The sequence below is a fragment of the Pagrus pagrus genome (genome assembly GCF_965226575.1).
Source record: "Pagrus pagrus genome assembly, chromosome: 21".
Classification (NCBI taxonomy): domain Eukaryota; kingdom Metazoa; phylum Chordata; class Actinopteri; order Spariformes; family Sparidae; genus Pagrus; species Pagrus pagrus.
In genome coordinates this window covers 20,078,616-20,104,321 of record NC_140208.1, presented here as the reverse complement: position 1 = coordinate 20,104,321, position 25,706 = coordinate 20,078,616, and the positions used below count along the sequence as shown (strand labels likewise).

Here is a 25,706-nt window from a genome sequence, read left to right as displayed (position 1 = left end):
CAGGAAGCAGGTGGGTTGAAGTTGCCTCTAAGCACCGATCCCTGCTTAGCTGTATCTCAGCCTCAATGTTGCATCAATCCTCGTTCAGATCTGACCTCGGATCAGTTGCTAGAGGCAACCCCCCTCTTGTAAGCAGACAAGTGAGGTTGTGGTCTCCCTGATCCCAAAGGTTAAAGGTCAAAGGGTACAGAGAGAGGGTGAGAAAGATTAACTTTGTAAAGTGTCGCCATGCAAGGAGAAACCACACTGAAACTCAACTGGGAAAATGCAACAAGTTCAAGTTGTTGTACAGAAACACATTGGCCGTATGGCAATTCTTTTTACTTTCAGTGACCCGCAAACAGATACAAGAGAGCTTCAGTGTGGTTGCTAGATCTACAATTTCACACTTCACAGACACACAACACACTCCGAGCGTACTTCATTGTGGTGTAATCAATAAATCAGCAACCCAGTTTAACTTTTGTCAGAACAGCAGAACTGTTTATGCATTGTTTTGTTCTCTATCATTGTTCCACACAGCGATGTCAAAACGAGTCCCTCTCATTATCTCACATTTACATATCTTTCCCCTTCTTTACTATCGCTCACAGACTTTTCTCAGGCGCTTAATTACTCTCTTCTAGCCTCTGCTTAACACTGTCTTCCACTTACAAACCTACTGCAGTGAGACTCAGAGTGCCTGCCTGCATGTGTTGCTCTATGCCAGAGCCTGCAGACTCCATTAATATGTGCAAGTGTGCCAGGTGGATGCTGGATTAATAGAATGCCGACCCAGTGAGTCAGACCTCTGTGGTAGCAAAGTGAATAAACTGTGCAGAAACGCCTCAGGACCTAATCACCATGCACCTCCTTTTAAACTAACAAATTACTTTCTTGATGCTCCCCATGAGTTTGAGAGAAAGACAAAGCAGGTGTGGATATACTGCTTATTGTTTACTGCTGGGGTGTTGGGTAGGCCTATCTTTGGGGCACCAATTTGCATTTTTTCCCTCTTGTGGTTAAAACCACTATTTCTGTATATTTATGTGCCCCAGACCGATTTCCCTGAACCTGTGAAGTGTGGGAAAATTAGGTAAGTAAAGCGGATGCTAATGAACTGGGAGAACAGACAACTCTCGGGCTACGTAGACATTGCAGTGGTTACCCTGCTCGTCTAGTTTTCCGCATCTACTTATTTATGCCAATGGTTTGTTCCTACTTAAAATGTTGGGTCACAGAAGGAAACATGGAGCACCTGGGAATGGCTACTTAAAATGCAAGATATAAAATATAAATAGAAGGGCATTATTTGTTATCGTTATTGTATCCAAAACCCATTTAAAGGGTAACTCCACCAATGTTTCACATTAGTTAAGTCCCCTGACTTTCCCTCTAGTGCCACCATGAGACTGACATTTTTGTTTTTATATGTAATATCTCAACAACTATCGGATGGATTGCCATGGATTTTAGCCCCTCGCAAGATGAACGGTGGTTAGATTGAATAAGCTTAAACTGTAATTAGCCACCATTGAACAGCGTTTTGTTCTGCATGTACAAAACATTACTCTTTCTGCAATGCTCTAATCAAAAATACCTTCCATTTATAAAGAGGACTTTCTACAGACCAATTCAAAATTTTGACTAGTCCTCTCTGCCATCTTTGTATACTGAGTCAAGCTTTTGTGGCAGGTGATTCAAACAGTAGTATATGTTTTAGAAATGTTTGGGCATAAAGACAAATGTTCCCACATCCACCATCACACATGCTGCTTCCCACAACCACACCCACAACAATTTATCACCAGACATAAATTTAAAAATAAAATCTGTTTTAACCACAGCGAGAGCCCCGTCTCCTGCTGGGCTCATCAACCCACACACAATCAATCAGACAGGACAGCTGTGATAGGACAAACCCAGTGGAGCATTAGCACTAAGCATTGTGGGTGCTCAACCTTACTGTATCTCCTCTCCCTCTCTCTCTTCTTCAGGGAGGGGGGAAAGAGAGGAGAGCAGCTGGTCTTGGTTTCGGTTCCTGCTGAGCGGTGGCCAGATAGGAGCTTGTATCTGCAGAAGCCTCCAGTCAGTGTAAAGGTCAGTGTGACAGAGTGTGTGCGTACTCACAGGAAATTCAGAGCTAAGCCAGAGGCTTTGTTGTGAGGACCTTGTAGTATAAGCACAAGGACCAGACCTGACAGGCCCAGGTGAAGAGCGACGGGACAACTTGACCCTCATCTCTCCTTTCTGAGGCACACAGACAAAACAGCTGGCTTTCAGGAACTGATCCAGGGTTTCAAAACTTAGGTTTATCAGTTTACTCGACAAGAAAAAGCCATCATCACTTGTCCTCCATAGATTGGTTGCTGTGGTTCTCCACGCTCAAGCCTGTTATATGTCAGAGACATGTTGAACAGTGCAAAGAGCAATGCAAAGGTGTTAAGACTAAATGTAAGTGGATTTTAGGGGCAATGTGAGTGTATATAAAGTCAATATAAAAGAAGCAAGTAGTCATGAGGCACTCGGTTTTAAAATATGAGCTCATCCCAAGGCCTTTACCTAGCTCTATATAATAAACCAACAAAGATGAAAAGTGTGGATAGAGGAAAATTACAGAGAGAACTAGAGTTCCTGGTGAGTGAGCTGCTCCATAAAAACACAGGCACACTCTGACCACACACATTACTGGCTATATAACTGTCCAGTGGTCAAATTTGAAAGAAATTGCTTTAGTTTCTGTCTGAACGCACCTCAAACAGTGTGAGATGATAGTTAAATATATATTCCAGAATTTGTAAAATGATGCCTATTCATATATTTTTTTATCACATTAAAAGCTTCAAGGGCAGCTCTTTAAGGAGTACAACTACATATGTGAAAAAGTAGTATTAAGCCTTTTCTGGCTCCAGAGGAAGCTGACAAAAGGCTTTATACTACTTTTTTCACATATGCAGCATCACTCCTCGAGACCTGTGAACACACTTTTACTTTTTCAATAAAATTGGTGGAGTCAGCCTTTAATATCTTATTCAAACAATTTCTACAGCCCACCACCATCTTTTCAGTAAAAGCACACATTTTTTTGTCGTGCACATTATTGAATACCCCGCTGCAGCTTCACATTGATTGTTTTCATGTATGGGTAAGGCGTTTAACTTTTCCAATAGAAGCCAATGAAAGCAGATAGCTTCTAATCCATGCAGGACTAAAACACTAGCATAATGTCACTACATACAGAATTCATTTTTATGCAGATATTTACCAAAATCAAAAAAATCTATATATAGTATATAATATACACTGAGGTTAGTACTTCTCTTGGCTCCTTATGTCAGCAATAGTACAGTGGTGATTACTTTAAGGGAATAATATAAATACGTTTTTATTGCCTGCTATGACAAACTTTTATCAGTAGACAGACTTCTCTAGTCTGGTCTAATCTTAGTGCAGCAGCATTCCAAAACTTTGACATATCACAGGTGGCACTACCATGTCAGGACAGATAGAGTAGTTTAAACTGCACAGTACTGACTGATTGTGTCAAAAGATCGAGCTGACCTAAGACCTGCTCTGCCCTAATCCTCTGATTGTCAGGTGTGCAGAGCACAGTTTAGACTTCGACTCCAAGGAAGAGATTAATCCAGCTTAGACCTGATTCTGATCTTCCAAATGTCCTCCTGCTTTTTTCTGTGGCTGTTCTCTGCCTCTTTCCTTTTCCTATTTTTTACCCTTTTCGTTCTCTAGTACCTCATGCATGTAAATTCTTCTCAGGGAGATGTTAATTTGTATCTCAGCTGTCAGAAAACTCCTGCCAGAGTGAATTAAAAAATTATCCTCCCAAAAAAGATGTTACGTTCTTTAAACTTCCAGATTAAGGTATTTTGGGAGGAGCAGAAATAAGACTGGAAGGAGGAGAAGCCTTTGCAAATTTTGGTTTTAATACTTATCTGGGGTAGGGAGGAGATGTTAGCCGGATTATATTACTGACGGTATGTTGGTGTGGTGTATACTATGAATTCAGACAAGATCGGTGAGTAGAAGGGGACTCGAGGGCTGGACTCGAGGGAAATCCCAGGTCCTGAAATAGGCACGTTTTTTTGGATAGCTTGTTTACACTCCAGCACCCCAATTTGAGCACGGTGGTGAGAGCAGGAGATGGGCCAGACCAGTCCTGCTGCTGATAGCCAGACAATAATAGACACCAGCAGCCCACAGGGGATCTCAATCACCTCACTTCAAAAAGGGTGTAAATGGGAGATAGAGAATGGATGTCGATAGGTAATTGTGTGTGTGTGTGTGTGTGTGTGTGTGTGTGTGTGTGTGTGTGTGTGTGTGTGTGTCCACCAAAATTGTATCCTACCACAGCTGCGTTTGAGACTCCTCAGGGTTAGAATTGGATTGGACAACTGTGCTGCAGTAATAAACCTCTAAAGTAACACCAAGGCATTAATGACACAACAGCAATACAGGTTTGAAGCCCAGGGATACCAATATTTAAATGAAATCATTCAATCAAAATTGCAAAATAATGTAATGTCTGTGTACAAACATTCAAATCTGAAGAAGATGAAGATCTAGCTCTCATATCCATATTTCAAAACTGGTGATTACTGCCACTCTGGGAATTAAAATGAAAACTCTGTTACTACTACATTACCACTAACATAAATATCCTTTCTCATATATTACAAACTGGCAATCTGCATCCTGAACTTCAGTGTACAGTTTGCCATATTGACCGTTTATTTCATTGTGTAAGCATGTTAAGTTTTGCTAATTTGCAATAAATCCAAAGGAAAGCTGAGCCAAAGTAATGGGCAAATACTTTTTTTTGTAACCTGGCAGTGCTTGTTTAAAATATAAGGGATTGCCAAAGTCATTATAATTCATCCTGAGAGGGTCATAAATGTCTGTACCAAATTTCATGGCTATCCATCCAATAGTTCTTGAGATATTTCAGTCTGGAACAAAGTGTTGGCCTAACCCACGCTGCTAGCTGAAAATGCATGGTCACTGCCAAAATCAAAAACAAAATGAAAAACTTCACTTGCAAATCATTCTCAGTATAGCATAACACTACCCTCGTGATAATAAAATGGAATGATTGACTTTCCATGTTCATTTATAAATTGGCTGATAATGTGCAGCATTAACTTGAAAATAAAAGGGAAAATGATTTTAAGTCAAATTTATATTCGATCAAATTATTTCATTTTAATATCGGCAGCCCTGAACATCCACAGACAGATAGTAAATACAAGGTATACAAAGTACAGAGTGTACTGACAGTTGTAATAAGAGGTAAAACAGGAGACTAAAACTATAACAACAGGTTTAACCATCACGCCAGCCAGCAGACTCAACTCAAATCCCCATTGTAAGCTCAGGACGCACAGTAGGCTGTTGCATTACAAAATTAAAAAGAAAAACTTTGGAATATTTGCCCATTGGAAGCTTCTGGATCGAGTCTGGGTAGCACTCAACAGTGTAAAGTAAGAGGACAAGAGGACAAAACTTTCCATCATCTTTTTTTAAAAGTCTTCATTTCACAGAGTGTACTGGCCCCCACTTAATAACCAGAGTCATGCCAAAACAGTTGACCACCCCCCCCTCCCCCCTCTTTATTAGCTCTCATCTTCTTGTCTGGAATTTATCTGGCTGTGCCGGGGCCTCCCAAAAAGCCAGCACCCGTCCGCCCTGATCCCCCTCTCTCCTCACTTCATCTCTACCCTCCAGCCAGATAAAACAGAGGGGGATTTTTGGCATTGCGGGTGCAACGTTCTTACCCCGAGGCTGGAAAGAAAAAAGAGAGGGGTGGAGGGGTGGAGGGCTGCTGGGAGGTGAGCATTCAATCTGAGGTTTGATGTGAAGTCTGCTTTTGAAAGAGAACGAGAACAGAAAGAAAAACACACAGCAAAGTGATGCAAGTGTTTTAGCACTTTGTTGTCTTTCCTAAACTCCACTGCACAGTCACACACCGCCCCGGTTAGTTTTTTTAACAGCTGGGGCATCATGCAAGAAGCAGGTTAGAGGACTTTTAGATTATGTGACACATTCTCTGGCAGCCATGTTAGAGGTCCTTTGCTTGGTGAACAAACTGAATTTGTGATTCAATAGTAAGAAACTTGGGCCATTACAGTAAGACCCATACTGGTATTTAGCTATGATGGTTCAACAGAGGCACAGAGATTTCAATTGCTGAGACTTGTACCGTCGCCCCAGTACAGTGGACATGCATGTAATGCCATCTGTGGTGCAGGGAATGAAAAATTACTCAAAATCAAATTCCGATTGTCTTTCTAAATCGATGCTATTTAGTCAGGATAATCCACACACCTTGCTGAAAACAGTTCTCAGTATTTTGTTTAGCCACTTATTGAGCCACTGTGGATTAGTTTATGTTGGGTTATGGTCATCAGCTCTAATTTTCAACTCTGCTTCTGCAAAATCATGTCTTTTCCTTCAGTTTGGTAAGACAGGTAGATCTAAATACTACAATACCCACAAGCCTCAGCGGCAATTCTTATTAGAGCATGGGTTGGATTTGGTCACGTCAATTGACACGTTTTTTTAGTGAAAACATAATGTAAAAATAAATGATATTAAATTACCGACTACTTTTGTTGGGGCTATATGTCCTGTTAAGTGCCTGGGTTTGTTATTTTCATGATAATTAAAGCAATTAAAAGCAAAATCCAGGCTTTTTGTAACTTCCAGGTGACAAACATTCATGTGAGACTCTGCGTGACAGGGTAACACACACTCAGTGGTTCAGCTTACATTAACTGCGTTGGGCTCGAGTTGGGTTCGGATGAAAAAAACAGAACGCCTGTTTGGGTCAGACATGATTACGACTCTCTCGGACTCGGCCCATTTCCCTAACCCTAGGCCTGAAAAATGTGCCCCGAGCTGCACTCTAATTCCTATAGAGGAGAAACCAGCAGTTTGATTTAAGCTGCTCAGCATTTCATCAGGTTTGTACAAAACCTAATCTATAGCTTCTGGATGCTGTTAAATTTACACCCTGTGATTGGATGTCCACCAGAATGCCTGTTCGGAGTTGTAGCTCACTTCCCTCTTCGCATTCTTATCTACACAGGCTTGTATCTTTGTGTTTTTCTGTTTTTTCAAACAAAGAACCAGATATTTTCAAACGAAGTTACTCATCTTCTGTACTGATGATTCATTCGGGAGAGTTTCATTCAAGCCTTGGAAAACCTCCAATTGCCAGCCACCAGATACGGTCTATGCAGAAAATGAACTGTACTCTTACTTCCCACTTCAGTACTCTATTGAATTGGGTTGGCAGCAAGACATTCAGCAGTGAGGATCTCTAAACCTTTGTGAATAAAATTGAAACGACTTGCTTGGCAACAGCAGGTTAGGCAATACAGTAGAACAATTTTCGTTATTTGGGTGGAACAGCCCTTTAAGACACTGGTCCATAACATAGGTTTTTATTATCTGCATTAGTGTATGTGATAAATGATCTATGCTGGCTTGTAAATCAGCCACAATTTTGCACAAAAGCCAGACGTAGAACATAAAAACTGACCTACATATACTTTGAGTAATCCTGCTACTGTGTACATTAATAAGAAGAAGGCGACCTCCAAGCTGTGGCTGTTGAGAGATCTGACACATAACTGGAAAGCCTCTGTAGGGAAGGATGAGGAGAACGGGTGGATAGGGAGGGCAGAGGGGAGGATGGAGGAGGGCGGTTAGTCGATTAAATGGAGGGGGGGGGGGGGGGGGGGGGAGGCAGAGCTGCAGCGCTTTACATACCCCTGAGTCTACAGGCAGCTGAATAAGGCTCAGCTGGGCATGCAAATCCTCCCGCTTGGACACTTCCTATAGTGGAAGTGATCGGTGCAGCCGGACAGGAGAGGGAGGCGCACACAGGAAAAGAGGCACAGAGGTGAGAGGTGGAACCACAACAGTAGACAAGAGCAGAAGGAGACAGTTAAAGGAGATTCAGCCTGTTGTAACATTTTTGACTTTACCATGCAGCAGAGCATATCAAAGCAACTGTCCTGGATCACAGTGCACAGTCACGTGCTGCACATGTGTATTTCAGCAAACTTTAGTAAGTCCAAAGCATGAAAAGTCAGGACAGCAAAGAGTAGAAGTGAAGAGCACAGCCATGTTTTACCCTCCGGTTGGTCCATTCACGTTTTGTATGAAAATCATCGGGACAGAAAGCAGTAATGACAATGACCTTGACATATACATTTAATGCTGCTGCAGTGCAGCTATGCATCGTTCGGGACATATTGTGCTCAGCATGGAAGCTTTCCTCTGCAGCTGACTCGTCAAGTACAGTATGTGTGCTTCTGTGTGATGTTTGTATATGTGTGAAATGTATGTTTCGTGTCACAGTGAGAGGTGTAATGAAAAAGAGCTTCAGTCTCTCTGCTGTTAATCGGTCTCCATAGAGAAACAGATCAGCCTGGTTGCACTCTCTGCAGCGGATATTCACACTGTCACAACCTGCCAGAGAAACGTAATGAGAGAAAAAGATAGATAGAAGAAATGGAGGAGATGAAGAGGGGGGAGGAAGGAGTTTAAACAAGAAAATAAAAGCAGGCGCAGAGGAAAAAACGCATCCATAAGGTGATTTCCCCTCTGCCTTTATGTCTACAGCAATGTTGTGTGTTTGGCTGTGTGTCTTGGCTCCACATCCATACTGTACATCTCTCCTGGCTTAGCTCACGTCGTTCAAGCAGCGCGTGTTACCTAGCAACCCTGACGCAGGGAAAGTTTGTCTGACTAAAAATAAACTTTGTGTTTGCAGAAAAGGATGTTAAGTTGAAAAAGGAGAGGGAGAATAAAGCCGACAGCCATGTGATGATACAGGAGAGCAGAGGGGGAGAACAGAACACGAGCTAATGGACCTTAGAAGTTTCTACATTTGTGTGTGTGTGTGTGTGTGTGTGTGTGTGTGTGTGTGTGTGTGAATGTACAAGAGTGTGTATATGTTTGTGTTTTTGAAGATTTTTTTCTCTCCTTCCCCTCATGGCTTTTAAAAGAAAGTCATATTTAAACAACGCAAAGACACTATAATTATTAAAACTAAAATTTAAATTTGTCTCAAATTTTGTAATCAAAATGAACTTAAATGACAGAGTGGCTTCTGTGCTCACGTATCATTAGCCGTAAACTGTTAGCGTTGTGAGAAGTCTGTCTTTTTACAACATCCAACCTTTGGGAGAACCCATTGTGCTTATAAACTTCCAATATCTAATTTTCGGTCACCTGGGGGCAGCAAAAACAAGCTATGAACATAACATTAACATATTATCACCCTTTAAGCTGATGTGGTAAACTTGTTAGCTGCAACTAGTAGGTATGCAGCAACCTTAGCATTCTTTTAGCTCCTTTTTTTTGGTCATTACCAACACTATGAGGGGAATATCTGTATTTTAGCTGCTAACTGCTAATTTAGCCTGCTTGCTGTTTGGTGTTGGGCAGTCACTGCACAGGGGGTTTTTAGAGCTTCCTTGCTGACTGCTGCAGCTGAAAATAATGTGAGGCTATAAGATAGATTTATTAGGTGGAACCAAAACAGCAAAGTTGAAGGCCAAAAAAACAAAACAATGAGCTGAAAAATTATAAAATGCTCAGTAGAGCTGAGGCAACACAAAGTCATGTGATCCATTAGTACGAAATAATTGATTATAGCTGCTTTCTGTTCGTATTTCACATGGAATGTGGAAGCTAGTTAACCGTGTCTTCTAACGCTAGCAGAGTTTCACTTTTCAAAACTTTAAAAGTCATCGGCAGGAGGGGGACTGGCTTGCGTAAGCTGTCTTTCACTCTCGGATCCAGTTTTGGTGATGGAATATACCCAGACTGTCAAAACTAACAACAAATGGAACGGCTATGCATCAGCTAACAATGTCGGCTCCCCATTTGGCTAACTGCCGGTTGGGTCATTGTGAAAAGTGATTTTTCAAACCATCTTTGGTTCCTGTCCATGAGATATTGCACCAATCAAATTAAACAATATCATCAGTTGGTATTAAAAAAAGTCTGCCAGCAGAACACTGATAAAAAGGGTGCTGTCACTGCAGAGAATTATATAAAACTCATGAAAAACCTCATTTAATTTCACTTGGATGTCAAGAAGTCGACAGAAACGTATTAATTCCAGTCTTGGCCTGCATGTAAAGCCTTCATCTTAAGCTGCTTTGGTCAATGTCTCCCACCTCCTATGTGATTCCACTCACTACAGTCATGCACTTGATATTTGTAAGGCAGATAAGCACAATAGCTGGAGAAGCCCATTCCAATTAATCCATATTTTATGAGGCTGTCAACCTCCCTCTCTGCCACCCCTCATCTATTTCTCTCTTCTCTTATCCAAAGAGCCAAAGAGCGTCAGAGATCAAAGCATAGGTGCTGTCACCCCTTAAAGAAAGAGAAAGAGTGGGAGACAAGTAGACAGCTTGAGAAAGGCCGAATACTCGTGTGATTTACTCTCTCCATCTCCACTCAGCTTCTATTCCTTGTTCTCAATACCTCTATCTGTCTCAAATATAGCCCTTTACGCTCCAAATGGGCTGGCTGAAAAGTAAAGAGAGGTTGCTCAATGAGTTTCAACTTCTTTGCTCCCTGTAGACCCAAAAAAGGTCCTGGGAAACAGTTTTTCTCAGCTGCTGTCTTTGAAACAGCCATTAATGTACCTTCTTCACTACCTATCTTTTCACTGTCTCTTCTTCTTTTCTGTCTCAGAGCAGAATCACTAACACGGTGCGGTGGTGGATAACACATCACTTATGTTTTACGACATAGGGAGAGTCGTACTGAGGGCGGGAAAGATCAGGGGGGCATAAAAAGAAGGTATCAGAGCATGAGACTGATGAAACAGGGGTTGTGGGAGATGTGGGCTGATGCAGTCTAGTCTAGCAGACATAGTTTTCTTATGATGTACTTTATGGCATGACTGCATTGGCAAATAAGCAGAACAATAATGAGGATGACTGCTGAGATAGTGGGAAAGAGTGGGAGGAGAAGAGGCTGACAGCGAGATGAAGATGAAGAGGAGAGGAAAAAATGAAACGCTGCAACTAGTGCGATCTCATGTCCTCACATAACCCACTGCAGAGAGTGCAAGGAAAGGTATAGGTTAATAACCACAGTGCTTATGAATTTGTTATGTAAGTGTGGGCATGAGCATCCATCCATTAGTGTAATGTGTGACTGCACTGAAAAGTAAGCACCTCATTGAGTAATTTGGCCTCATGTTTCAGTCTTAAGACCTAAAAACTAGCATGAATAATCACCAGAATATATTACTTTCACAGATATTATCTGTGTTAAGACCTGAAGCAAGCCATTTTACTTTGGAAGATTCAACTAGATGACCTACATTTAATAGAAGATAAACAATCTCACCCAGAAGGCAACATTGAGCATTTCATGACTGAATTTCAGAAAAAACAGCTGAATAATAATAATTTTTAAAAAAAGGTGTTTTTTCAATATAGTTTTGCATTAGTTAGTTTTGTGCTTGTGTGACCTGAAACATTATACCTCTGTTTGGAAACCCTCAACCAAGATGGCCACCAGCAAGTTGAAGAGGACGTAGTTGCCAAAGGTCATGAGTGCGATGAAGTAGAGGGCCGCTACAGGAGTGGTGGAGGCCATGCCATTATATAATACCTTGTTCCAGTCTTCCTGTGTTAGGATCTGCACGAGAGTTGGAGGAAAAAGTATGGTTCAGCAATTGTTGTAGTAGTTGGATAGTATGTGTTTGATAATTGACTGTTCGCTAAGCCATTTCCCCTTAAGAGACACTTTTAATACCTGTAAAGAGCAAGGCACATATAGTGTTTACATTGCTAACGCTGGTAGCTTTACCTCTCTTATTTTATCAGCTGTAGCTAGCTAGCTAAGATAGCCATGTTAGTTGAAAACGCTGTCTCTAACTGGCCTTTTAATGTTCCCTGCTGACTTGTTTTGAAATGAGAACCTTGTGAAAGATATGATTTAAATTTGCACTTTATAGTCATGTACCTGTACCAGGTAAAAACTAAGCATCCTCACCAGCTGAGGATTCATGTAGAAGACATGCTAATGCTACAGATTGTTAGTGTTGAAGTGTAGAGTACGGTAGTCCTAGAATTAATCAAATTCATATGGAAAATACTGTTATAATACCCAACATACCCTGTTTGGCTACTTAGCTGACATGCTTCATGTTTTCAAACAATGTGTTTTCACCATTAATGTTACAGAAGAAAAGGCTTTCAGGATGGAAACTAACAGATGTGTTTGACATAAATAGCGATATCTCTGCTTGGCTGGAAGTAATCGAGTGCAAAATTTTGTAAATCGAATAACAAGCAGAACAGAGACGCTAGCGTTAGCAAAAACTTTGATAGCATCTACAAGTGACTTCCATACAGTGGGTGAATACTTAATAGTGGCTTTATTAAACACATCATGTAAACATACAGACTAATACAATTATTAGATGTGCTCCTTGGCTCCTTTGAAAGTAATTGGGTTTGGCTACAATTGTGGATAGTAAGCTGGTTAGCTGGCTATGCTAACATTTGTAGCTCAGGTTAAAGCAGATAAACACTGTTTAATCCATTCCTTACACTTTTGCAATGATTGGACAATCTGAGTTTTGGGGAACAGTTTAGCAAACGGTCCATTCTGTGAAATTTCAAAGGGCTGTGTGTTGATGAAGTTTACTTTCTAGTAGGTTTCTCACTTGAATTTCTCTATCAAAAACATAAAATGTAAAACATTCTCTGCACGACACGTTAATCATTTGAAAGGACCCGAAGCTTTCATGACTATATGGACTTAATCAGAGAAGCCTCCATGTGTAACATTAGAACAGACATGTCAGTGCAATGTCCTGTACACCCAGACATGCTGATACATTATATAGTCCCTGATCAGATGTTACACTCAATTATGAATGTAACTATATATATACCTATGTTATGGACATTAAATACTATACAGAGGGGCTCTGAGTTGATTCACTAATCCAAGGTGACATGATGCAAGAGGCAGGTCTACTTAACCTATGAAAGATACTTGGAAAATTAGATGAGTGGAGGCCAGGCCAGGAGAGAGGGGATATGAGAATGAAAAGGAATATTTGATTTCATATATTTTATTTATTCAGGAGGAAATTGTCTTTCCAGCGTCTGAATGGGGGCAGCTTCAGTCAGCACCAATGAAGCAGGAAGATGTTATCTATGTTGATTGCTTGAGGGCACTTCAAACGTTAAAGTGTTATCACAGGAAGCATCCAGATGATGAGTTGATGAACTCTCATCCCAAATGGTCAACCTGCTGCTTAATTTGAACTTTTTTAACAGACTGTGAAGTCGAGCATAAAAATACAGCTAAATTGGCCATAACAAAGTGAAATAAGAATATTGAACAGAGCTAATGCTTCCATTAGCTCTGTTAAATGAGGACGAGAAGGGTTTATGCTCACCTGGAAGACAGTCACTATGGCCCAGAGAAGAGAGTCAAAGTTCTTCCTGTCTGGCAGGGTGTCTCCATCCCTCTCAGACCCAAACTTGCAACCAAACAGATGCATCCCCAGGATACTGACACAGAAGAACACAAACAGGAAGCAGAGGAATAATTGTTTAAATCCGAGCAACCCATTGAAAATACTCGTTTTGACTGTGTCATACTGATAACACTTGCTGTTTAAGAAAGTAGCTGTGGCAGAATATACTGTGCAATAAATATTACACTACATCAAGTAAAACCTGTTTAATGACCAAAAATGTAGCAAAGATAACATAACTTACTGTCGGTCAGGTTTATAAACTGTCATTTGTCAATAAACAGTTGACCCTGAATGCATTGAGGCAGAAATGCTGCCAAGAAAGGCAGTGGAAATGAAGCGCTTATGCCAGGTTAAGTTCAGCACCATGGAGAGCGTCACAACCCACAGCAATGACACCTTATGCATTTTTGTTGAAACAAATGAAGATCAAGTGCAATGGAAGGCAGCTGAACGTTATTTCAGCTACTTTGGAAATTAAATGAATAGCTCGACAAAAGTGAGATGAGCAGACTGCAGAAAACTCTTAATCTGAGCATTAAGTGTAGAGCTGGAGCTGTAGTATAAAGACTGGCAACCTCCAAGGGTCACTAACTAACTGGCTGCATGTCATTTGTTGAATCCGTACACTAGCAGGAAATGGCAATTTGTGGTTTGATGACAAGACTCTGGGAAGTCACAAGTTTTTCAAGAAATAGTTAGAGAACAAAACTTGCCCTAAAACCACATGTTGCTGTTTCTACATTTTTGTTTATGTACAGAGTGAACAAACATGATTTTGTCGGAGGCAGACCAGCTGCTTCTAGTCTTAATGCTAAGCTACTTTATTTGACTTCTAGATCTAGTTCCTTACCCTCAGAAGGAAGGCAAATGGGTATATTCCCTTTTTCTTGTTCACTAGATATCCATGTTACCAAATCTTGAGTACTACTGTTGACCTGGCGTGGATAGGTAAATGTATAAAAAGAAGAGAGTTTGAGATGGGAAGAAAGAAAGAAAGAAAGAAAATCCCTTGCTTCATGCAGTAAGTCAGCTAATAGATGGTGTTATTATTATGAAGCAGCAGTAAGTGCCCTGCAGTCTGTCATTATTCACCAACACAGACACTGAAGCTCGACTGGAGCTGAGGGATCAATGAGCAGGCCTCTGTTGTGTCAACTTGGCAAGTCTTCACTCAAATCAGGCGCTGTTTATCTCTGCTTATACAAGACCCTTGAATACTGTGTGTGTGTGTGATTGTGTATGTATGTGTGTATGTGTGTATAAAAATGCATGTGTGCCATCACATTCATGCACTAACACATACTGGAAACACACTCCAACAAGCTGCTGAAATGAAGCAGCACAGCTCGGATAGACCTGCACAACTGCAATCTGTACTTCTACTGCACCACTACGTTATATAATACAAAGACATACAGTGTGTAGATGCATGGTGAGTATCATGGCTAGGGCCTCCTTGCCACTAGGGGGCCCTGACAGTGGGGAAAAGAACATCAAGCCTGTACATCAAAAACTGTTTAACAAATATGTCACAATATTTAGACAAATATAAGAATATAACATATGTCTCAGGAGTAAAAGTTTATTTCAATGTTTTTATGTATTTATTCTTTTGTGTAAGCTTCAATGTGCAGGGAAAAGTATAAGTCATGTGCTTCTAGGCGCCAATTAGTATTTAGCGACATCTGAGTCAGAGTCTGATGACAGTTGGTGGGTCAAACGGTCTTGATGGAACAGATTGAATTGAGTCAGATTTGAGGTTTTGAGTGTTTAATTCTTTTTTTTTTTTTTACTCTGATGTTCCTCATCTACTCCCTAATATTCTGTACATTTTTGACAGGTAGGGTTGATAGGTTTGGGTTTCAAGCTCCTATATTCAACAAAAATTCCCTAAAAAACAAATAATTCTATTCCATTATTTCTTTAACGATCAGGTGTGTTTGTGTACTGGACAAGTGCAGAGAACCTCCACATATTTGATTTTGTTGAGCTCAGCCACAGGCCTAACCAGGCAGAAAGAAAGGCTGCTGACACAAAGAGTGAATCACTTAGTCTCGTCATCCCATCGACTGATCTTAGTCTTCCTGTCACGTCTGTACTGATCTCTGCTTCTCTCAGCTATTTGCTTGCCACGTTACTTATCTACCAATTGACTTTCATTCCACACCTTTGCTTTCAATTCCATCTACAGAATTTGTTTCACGGCCACTGATCGAACTCCCTTCAGATGTCCTCGTCTGTTTTCTATTACTATCTTTATTTGATATCGTTCTTCCATTAGCAAGAAGAACAAGGCAATTCAACAGACACACACATATTTATGTATATATATATACTTTTGCAGTATGAGATTGAATGTAAGGTCACTCCCTCTGCCTCTCCCTCTACCTACCTGAAGATGAAGATGAAGAGCATGAGCAGCATGCAGAAGGTGGCCACGTTGTCCATGGTCTTCATCAGCACCACCAGCTGCCTCTGCAGGGCCGGCATGAAACGGACCAGCTTCAGCACCCGCATCAGCCGGAAGGTCCTCAGCACTGACAGACCGCCACCCTGCTGACCCACAATCTCCCACACACTGGCCAAAGAAAAGAGACACACATACCGATTCAAGTTAGATCCAAGGTCTTCAAACAGCCGAGAGCGCTGGGCAGTTCAACCTACTGCTTGTTAATTCTCAACATGATGTGTTTCTTTTAAGGTCTCTCTTTTTCCTAATAAAAGGCAACACATACTGACATGCTCAATGTTTAAGCATTGTCATTGGTACTGACAACCATGTGATAGGGAGCTGCACATTGCTTATGTATGCTTTATAAAACATTCATCAGTCAATTATTTATACTTGATTTAATCATTAAAGCAGTCTAAATTGATTATTTTGAGGCAGAAAAACAGGCTGAAAGCACAACATTGATGTGTCACCTCATGAATATGTTGGTAAACAGTTGCCTGTTCACACATCAAGCAGATATGGAGCAACATTAAGATTTATTTGAAGTCGTGATTCTGTCCAACATTCACTCTCCTCTGAGCCTTGTTTTGGTCTCCACCAACACCTGAAGGAAACCTGGCTCGATGTTCCACTATGGCTGTGTCTGTTTAGTGCTGTGCAGTGGGTTTATTATTACCTGTTATGTAAAAGGGCTGCCTGCTACAGCTGGAAAAGGAGCTGAAGACAGCTGTGAGGGGAACCAAATCAGTAAAGTTGCATACCGTAAAGCCGAAACAATGAGCTGATAGACACTAAAAACGCTCTGTAAAGGGGGAACTGCAGAGTCAGGTGATAAATCTGTGTGGAACAATCACTACAAGCAACACCTTTCACATTATACATTATCATTGGACCTATTTTCTATGTAAAATTATTGATTAGTGCAGCTTAAGTTAATTTTTGGATAATATCATTTTGACGTTTATCTTTTGATTCCTCTCTGGTTACTAACTTTAACATGTCAAACACTGATGACTGAAACTGGACAGCACTTTTACTCAATAACACAATGTTGGCATAAACTAAATAGTTAGTTATTAAATATACTACAAGGAACTTTTCACCATCAGCCAGAATCTATTGTTCTTAAAACCTGCCAACTGGTCAGATTCCGACTTACTGGAGTCAGATAAGTCATAAAATTAAATTTCTTGTAGTGGAACACAGCTCACAGCCTGGCCAAAGTTTACTTTGTTGATTGTCATCTTTTGCCCTCAGGGGCCGCCAGGATCGACAAAAATGAAAGTTCCTTGATTAACTAATAACAAATTTATGATATGAAGAGGGTTCCAAATCAAATCTATGATAAAAACTGAAAAACAATAAAGAGATATTGAGGAAAGGTGATTTTCTTTATCTTTTAGGGTCTGGTCAGTAAGTAATAAGCAGGTAACTATATAAGTAATGTTCCTCATTTCATTTGAAGGCCATGCAACTGAAAAAATGGAGCGTGTGTTTCCTTTTCTAATGAGATCTTCTGCCCTGGCACAACACATTTTATCTGCCAGTTCAGGAAAATGGCAGAACATTTTTTGGGAAATGAGAGACCATTAACTCAGTGATGTGCCTTTGCCGTGTTTACCACAACACTGTACTACAACCTACAAACTGCAGAACCACTCTTTGAGACTGTTTCTAGTTTATGAACACTCTTTTTATTCCCCACATTGAAATGAAGATACAAAATTATTTTTCATTTCTTTTTCAACCCTTAAATTTGGTAAAATGGCAATAGACATATTTTTCTGCTATCCTTTTGAAGTAAATGTCGATTGCACAATGTAATAGCTATAGAATAATGACACTATGAACATTTAGAATGGTTTCCTATAAACCTCACTTTTACAATGCAATTTACACAATATCTCCTGGGAAAATGAAGTCTGACTGGTAATCCAGTCAGGTTGGCTGCCTGGCACTATTTTATCTGCTTTCACATCTCCATAATAGACTAGCTGAATGAATGAACTCAAGATTTTAATAGTGACCATGCAAGGCCTTTAGGTTATGTGTTGCCAGTAGGATTATTTTAAGAGTAGAAACAGAGAGCACGAAGGAAGGATCGCTAAATCAGTTAAGGGCTTTCTATTATCCGAAAATCTTGCTCTCTAACTCACCTGATGACCACGATGATGCCATCGAAGATGTTGTAGGGGTTCTTGATGTAGCCAAAGGGCCCGTAGACCAACACCTTTAACAGCATCTCCAGAGAGAACAGGCTGGTGAACACGATGTTACTGATCTCCAATGCATTGGTCAACTCATCAGGCTGGAGACAGAGACAATTGTAGAGACAATTAGACAATTATATAAACCGTGTTTCTCCAAATCAGACATTTGCCTCTTTTTCAGCTTGACTGCCAGCACTTAGACGCAACAGCACTGGATGTGCGTGTCTAATCTGTATGAAACCTGAAGATTGCTGCTGTATCAAGACATTTATGTGACTACAGCAAAAACACCTGCTGTGTCACATGTGCACAAAGAAATGTGCTAATGACGACAACAACACACATACAATTCAAATATGACAAATCTGTCTTTTCACACTCAATACAACACACACACACCCAACCTTTATCTCACACCAAGACACACACACACACACACACACACACACACACACACACACACAGATCACAATGCTGCAGCTGAATATGCCTGGGACGCCTGCTCAAAGCTCATCAGAGAATTGGGCTGCCACTCACATCTACATCAAACAACTGCTGTGTACTGTATGTGTGTGAGCATTTGAGCGTGGGTGAATGTGTGCCATAAAGAAAAATAAATAAATAAAAGAGAGGAAAACAGACAGGCAGTGCAGACAGACAAGAGAAAGAACACAGCCAAAAGATAAAAGGCACAGCACATCCAAATGTGACACAGTATGTAAATCAGACATCTATAGCGAGTATCTGTAATTATCGGTGAGGAGAAAAGAGCCGGTGGGAATGCTGTTATGTGTCTGCGGACTGTGAAACACCCCAGACAAGCTTCATGTGGCCTTTCATCTCCACGCAATAAACAGTTTACACAACTCAAACATGGTGTCACACACACACATTACACTGACATGACACAGAGGACGGAAGGTGTTGAGGGCCTGATCTGTGCTTGAATGTTCTCTGTCATCAATGTGTAAGTGAATGTGTGCACATATGTGTGTGTGACAGTCTCAACGTCCCACTGCGTTGCCGTCCCCGCAGAAACATTATCTCCAGGAGATCATGGAGAAAATGTAATGTAAAGTAAACAGTGTGTGCCATTAAGCCTGTCCTGGTGGGCTGCCACTAATCACAATACACCATGACTGTTTAAGCAGCCACTACTCAACACTAGCATAGACACACGGAGAAAGGAACACAGAGATTAACATCACCGGTTGAATAACAGCCCCTCATGCTGCATTAAGGCACCAGTTTGTCTAGAGCACTTAAGCAACAGTGACACAGAGTCATTTGGTGATATTGAAATATTGTCACTGGTATTGTTATACTACTATAGGTCACATGGGAAACATGGTTATTCCACTATCCCTGCTTTAGGGCAATAAACATTTAGAATGCAATCAGACCTAAGCTTTCATCTGGTGAAGTAAACACTCCGTCTAACACTCAAGAGTTTGGCAGTGGACCCTAATTTCTTTTTAAAAAGGGAAACATAGCACCAATACCAGCCATAAGTATGAGAAATTATTCAAAGAGTAAGTACAGAAAATAACTCCAGCTGAAAACCCTGTTTTTGTTCAGCTCTTTAAAGGAAAAGTTACATCAGATGAGTGAAACGTTTGTCCATTTAATATAAAACTACAGCCTGCAAAAGAAAACCCTGTAAAAAAGGCAAATAATTGTTTAATACTTCACCTTTTTTACAGCTAACTGAAGAGATATAATGTGTTATTTACTGAGCTTAAGAGGTGCTGGTAGGCGGATTTTGTTACTGTTGGAGTGAACAAGGCTAGCTGTTTCTCCTCTGTCCAGTCTTAAGGCTTTGCTAAGCTAACTGGCTGCTTCTGGCAGCACATATCAAAGTGGCATGGATCTTCTCATTTAACTCTCTGATCAAAAGTGAATATGGTTGCAAAATAATCTTTTCCTTAGCTTAACCAAGAAGCTTTGCTGCCTAAGCTTACAGTAATAAACATGGGACCATTTCACAACATTAACAATGTAATGTACTTGAAGTGACATACGAATGTCATGATCCTGGTTTTTGTGTTCTCTTATTCTCTTATCTTTCCTGTTTTACTTTGAAATTGTGCCCTCATGTGTCGCGTTGTTGCCTTCCTCCCTCTGTGTGATTTTCCCTCCTCACCTGTCCTTTCCATGCCTCACTCCACCTGTACCTCATGCCCTCGTTAGTGCATGTGTGTATGTAGTCTTTGTGCTCCCTCTTGTCTTTGTCAGTTCGTCCTGTGATGCCACCCGTGTCATCTCCAGTGTCTCCCCGTGGTATGTTTCCGTTTTTTGTTCCTGGCTTTGTGTTTTTACTTTAGTTATTAAAGCTCACCTTTTGTTCCTTAATCCTGCCTCCCGTGTGTTTTCTGCATTTGGGACCTCATCTTCTTACCAAATTGTAACACATAAGCTCCTCTCCAGTTCTGGAAGATCGGCAACAGCCATACCTCCTGAATAAGCCAAAATGTCAAAGCATTCTTTTGACCTCTCACCTTGCTGTAGTGATGTAGAGGTGTACTCTTGCGTATGTCAGTACAACGTGACATCACTTTGCACAGGCATAAAAGCACACACCCATCAGTGAAGCTAGGCATGGACAAAGATGCAACCAAAGTGTCAACCAAAGGGGGAAATCAGTGCTTTCAAACTGGTGTCAAGGGACTATTAATTCCACCTTCATTCCAAATAAACAACAAAAAACATGTAGACGACAGCAGCATAGCAGCAAAGCAACTTCTTACACAACTTTTTGAAATTTAGAGGCTAAACTTGAAATGGGTAACTCAGTATGTGCATGTGAGCCCAATGTAAGCACCGCCGAGACCGACCACTATCTACAGAAAACTTCAATAAGAGAATCTTGACAGCTTGTCTCAGTTTAAACAAGTCAACACTTACAAAGTCATTGCTTGGTATTAAGTCATTACTCCCATAAGACTGGAATGTAACAGCAGGCCCAGAGGCAGAACGGAATGTCCAGCAACACCAAGGCCTAATATTGCACCATAATTGAGAGCCTGGAGCTTCAAACTTGAATTTCACTGGCTTAAGATAAATTGGTATATTTGTTGTCACTGCAACTTTTAAGAAGCGGTTAAACATTACCAAACATAATGCCCTTTTTAAGTTTTGTAGCTTGGGATGAATACATTTGTTGAATTTAATGGAAATTGCACGTTCTCACGGTTGATTGTGTGCCACTTTTTGGGTGCGTAAACTTGAATGTGATTTGAGTAGGAGCTGAAAAATGATTTCTCGCTTTCTTCAGTTGTGGCTGGAATAATGTAAATGGAGTGTATTTCATCACATTACTTGTTAAGCATGGCATCACGCAATACATGAGCAATGTTAAATGGATAGTGTAGAAAATATGTAAGGAGGGCAACATCTTTGCCCTGCTGTCTCTTGGTTTAAAAAGAATAATTTGCCCACAGCCTGCAGTGCCGCTCCTGCCAGGGAACTCCGCTTCCTGAAAAACAAGCTTTTTCCTGTTTCATCTCACCCTTTTTGTCATTGTCTGCGTCTCTTCTGTCTGTCTCTGGGTTCACAGACACAGACAAATCTATTCGTTTGATCCCACTGCTTTATTGTGTCCATTCATTTGAACACTGACGGGGGAGGCGGAGGCGAGTCCTTCATGCACGCACACACTTTGTGCGATTAAGGAATGTTCAAAGGGTGAACAAATGCTAGGGCACTTAGATGTTTATGTGTTCTTTCGGATGAATGCCCTCACACACAGTTATGTCCAGACAAGTGTGACACCACAAATGCACAGAGGTGTACCCAAAAAGTTGCACTAATAACCATGTTTGCTCACACATCCACAGGCCACACACAGAAACCTCCTACACTCATTAGAAAATAAGCACACATACTGTACGAAAAAACCTTTGCACGGACTCACACTTATAATAGTGCGTGTAGACACACACATGCACACACAGCTTTATAATAGATGCGATTGATAAGCCAGAACAAGAAGTACAGTTTTTATGAGGTGAGACTTGGACTGCACACATCTGGCCTTGAAAGACTGAGGTTCAGGTCATTATTTTTCCCCCACTGTTTCTGTTCTGCTATTGTTCCAGCTTGTATATTAGACATTCCTCAGACATCATGCAAGATTACCGCAAGAGAATGAGACCATAAAAACCTTTCTCACACATAGAAACGCACATGGGAACACACAAAAGATATGGAGGCAGAAAAATTCCCCCACAACCACACACACATGCCAGCATCGCCAAAGGTTCACAGACATTAACTTATCAAACAGGATATATTCCTTAATTGACTAATGGCCACTGAGGTGTGCATACTACCTAGAGCGAGATGAATGTGTCCATGTGCAGAATTGTGTAAGTGAGAAAGACATTCTTGCTTTTGTAATTGCTTCCTTAGATGGCTGTTTCCTGGGTAATGAGGCTGCAGGAGCATTAGGAGGTAAAGTGTGTTAGATGAGGAATAGTGTAATCTGGTTAGCGCTAATGTAATGTCACCTAATCTGATGCGATCTAATCTAAACGGGATGCTGCGAGCCGCTCAGCTCCCGACTGTCAATGATGCAGCACTTTATCTGGTATGTGTGTGTACTGTATGTGTAGGTGTGTGTGTTGGTTTAATCAAGTGGTTTGCTTAGTAATGTTACAAAAGAGGAAATTTCAAAGCATGAAATGGGGAATGAGACACTCAACATTATAGCTGGTTTGTGGTGACTGAATGATCTAAAAGTCTACATCAACGCTTTGATATACAGTTATTTCCTTTCTTGGCAAGAATTAGACAAGAAGAGCTAAACAACCACAAATATGAAGCTACAGCCAGTTCCAGTTAGCTTAGCTTAGCACAAAGACAGGGACAACAGCTAGCCTGGCTCTGTACTAAAGTAACAAAACCCACCTCTGTACAAAAAACAAAACATTTCTTGGACAGCAGAGACTTACTCCCAGCCAAGAGACAATCCAGCATATTACCCACCTTGAAATGGCAAAAGCCTTTTGACACTTTTTTGAGTATATTAATCAAATAAGAGCATTTCAGTTTTAATTTCACATCAAAGATTGAAATAAAAGCTTCATTTTTAATGGGTGGACATAAGAGGTATATTGCTATTCTCATCTGGGTCTCCATAGAAGGTAAAGTAGTGAATTTCCGGACAGTCAACATATTCCTTGAAATCCGGTGTTCCACATGGGGTCATTTTTAGGACCCTTGCTGTTTGTAATACATCCATACATTCTGTCTTTAATGATTATTTTATCATATTAAGAATCGGACACCACTATAAGACAAAAGCTTTGGACTGTAGTTGTTCAATTTCTTTAATCAAACACACTTTGACCTCTTTTAAAAAGGTATAGTTGGTAATCCTGTTCAGAAACACTATTTGTTATACTGGGTGAAATGGTCTTCCCAGCCTGAGAGTAGTCCATACATAATGTGTTCAGAAAAAGGAACGAAATAAATCAGACCTCTGTGGCAGCTGCAGGCCTGTAAAAACTCTGACCAATCCCTCCCTCTCGGTCCGAGTTGAAAGAACCAATCAGATGCCTTCATGTCTCGTCCTGCCTGCACCCCCCTCTGCCCCCCCCTCCTCCCTGCGCGCACTCATCATGTGTCACCGTTGCCGGATATATTCAGCACACTCCATATGGAGTTAGCAGGAGATCCACACTCCAGGTCAGAAGGTGGTGGTAATGCACACCTAAAAGTTGTTTGCCAACAGCCATAAAACAACAGAAGAAGAAGAGTTAGCACAGTTAGCAGGAGATAACAGTGGCAGAGAAAATGCAGCCAAAAGTAGCACTTCCAGAAGTGATGCAGAGGTTGCTGTCTTTCTGTTGGACAGGTAATTATTTGTTTTGCTTCGGGGGGATTTGTTATTTTCATGAAATATGTAACGTTAGCCAACTTAGCTACTTTTGTAGCTTGTATTAGCCCAATGCTAACGGCTCTCCTCTGCCCTGCTGACGGACTGTCTGATGCGTGTTCAAGTTTGTGGGGGCGGGGCTTTGGACGGAGCACTGACGGGAGGGGGAGAAGGGGGCGGAGCTTAGACGAGGTGCCACTTTCAAATCTTGCTAGCTCTCCAACAATATAATTATAAATCAATTCAATATAATTTGTGGAAATAATGTATTCTGTGGGTAATGGGGGCGGGACTAGATAAGCATCTGCTTCTCCCGCTTTCCCTTTCGGCCAAACATGCCGAATTAAATAAATAAATAAATAAAACATTACCAACTATACCTTTAAAGGTGTTTTTTGTAAGAAAAGTTGATTTTTGAGTCTCATTCCCAACTTGTCAAATAATGATGCTCTGGGTTTCCCAACTTGTCAAAAACTGATGCTTTGGGCTGGCAGCTGACCCGTCCTACAATCCCAAAGCATCAGTTTTTGGGAATGAGATTCAAAACTCCACTTTTCTTACAAAAAACACCTTTAATTTTTTTTTTTTAGCATGTTTCCACCATACAGTATTGTTGAAAAGATGGGAAAATACAAAGGGAATAAAATGGTAGATTCAGAGCAGGAACTAAAAAGAGAACGTGCTAAATACAGGCAGCATGTTATTTGACATCTCACTGAACCAGAAAATAACTGGATCCATCATTTGATCACTTCATTGATTCTCTCGTTTTGGTTTCATGGCCTTCAAGGCTGGAAAAGCCCTCCCTCTATAAACCAGGATTAGGAGCTGTTGGTTTGCCGTCTACGTCTCACCATTGTACAAATCAGAAAAAAAAACACTTTTCTTAGGCCCGTCTTGGAGGGAGGCCAGTGTCTGCAGATGCCAACACTGCGTTCCTCAGGCAGGGTAGGATAAAAGCTGAATAAATATTGTCTCTGGTTGGAGCAAGAAGCTTGACGAGAGGGTCTTTCCGCTGTCTCTCTGGATTTGGCAAGGGGAGAAGCAAATGTGTGTGTGCACGATACAGCAAACAGACGTAAATACACTGACTGCTGTACATTAATTCCATAACCTTAGGAAATGAAACAAGTCTTAACTTTAAAACTAATGTCAATGTCAGTCCTTATAATAACTACAACACATTTTACCTCTCAAACTGAAATGTTAATGTAAGGCAGCTGTGGTGACGGATGAAGGATTAGGATGTAAAAAACAGATATAGCATTCAGTAAAACCATAACAGCCAGTAACAAATTTCAGTCTCCACATCCTGCAGGTCCCTGATCCTAACAACACAAGCAGGCATGACTACTGTCTGTCACCACTGAACCGCAGGCTTGGACTCAGATGCAGACTCGAACATACAGTTGCAGTTAAAATACAGTCCGCTTATTAGGCAGAGGTTGTTAACGGGATGTCAATCAGATCAGGCAGAGGGATCAGAATCGGCAGGCAGAGGCTTGGTCATAAAGTCAGGCAATGGTCACATAGCTAAACTCACAAAACACAAAGACACACTAGGAAAGGGCTGGAACACTGTCACAGGAGAACAAGATGAACTGGCACAGAGGGAAGGGAACACAGAGA

At 41.0% G+C, this 25,706-nt stretch overlaps 1 protein-coding gene across 15 annotated transcripts in view; it reads right to left on the bottom strand.

Annotated features, from left to right (window-relative positions):
* The window catches only part of cacna1g (calcium channel, voltage-dependent, T type, alpha 1G subunit), a 173,533-nt gene that overhangs the window by 82,418 nt on the left and 65,409 nt on the right, over positions 1-25,706 (bottom strand). For 11 of the 15 annotated variants that reach the window (XM_084343142.1, XM_084343143.1, XM_084343132.1 and 8 more), the window contains exons 9-13: positions 18,146-18,297; positions 15,927-16,112; positions 13,451-13,565; positions 11,518-11,673; positions 7,768-7,833 (exon numbers count right to left, since the gene is read on the bottom strand). In XM_084343142.1, the coding sequence (XP_084199268.1) occupies positions 7,768-7,833; positions 11,518-11,673; positions 13,451-13,565; positions 15,927-16,112; positions 18,146-18,297 (675 nt within the window). The remainder of the gene's footprint in view (positions 1-7,767; positions 7,834-11,517; positions 11,674-13,450; positions 13,566-15,926; positions 16,113-18,145; positions 18,298-25,706) is intronic. The other 4 variants (XM_084343146.1, XM_084343138.1, XM_084343133.1 and 1 more) reach the window with 1 other exon arrangement.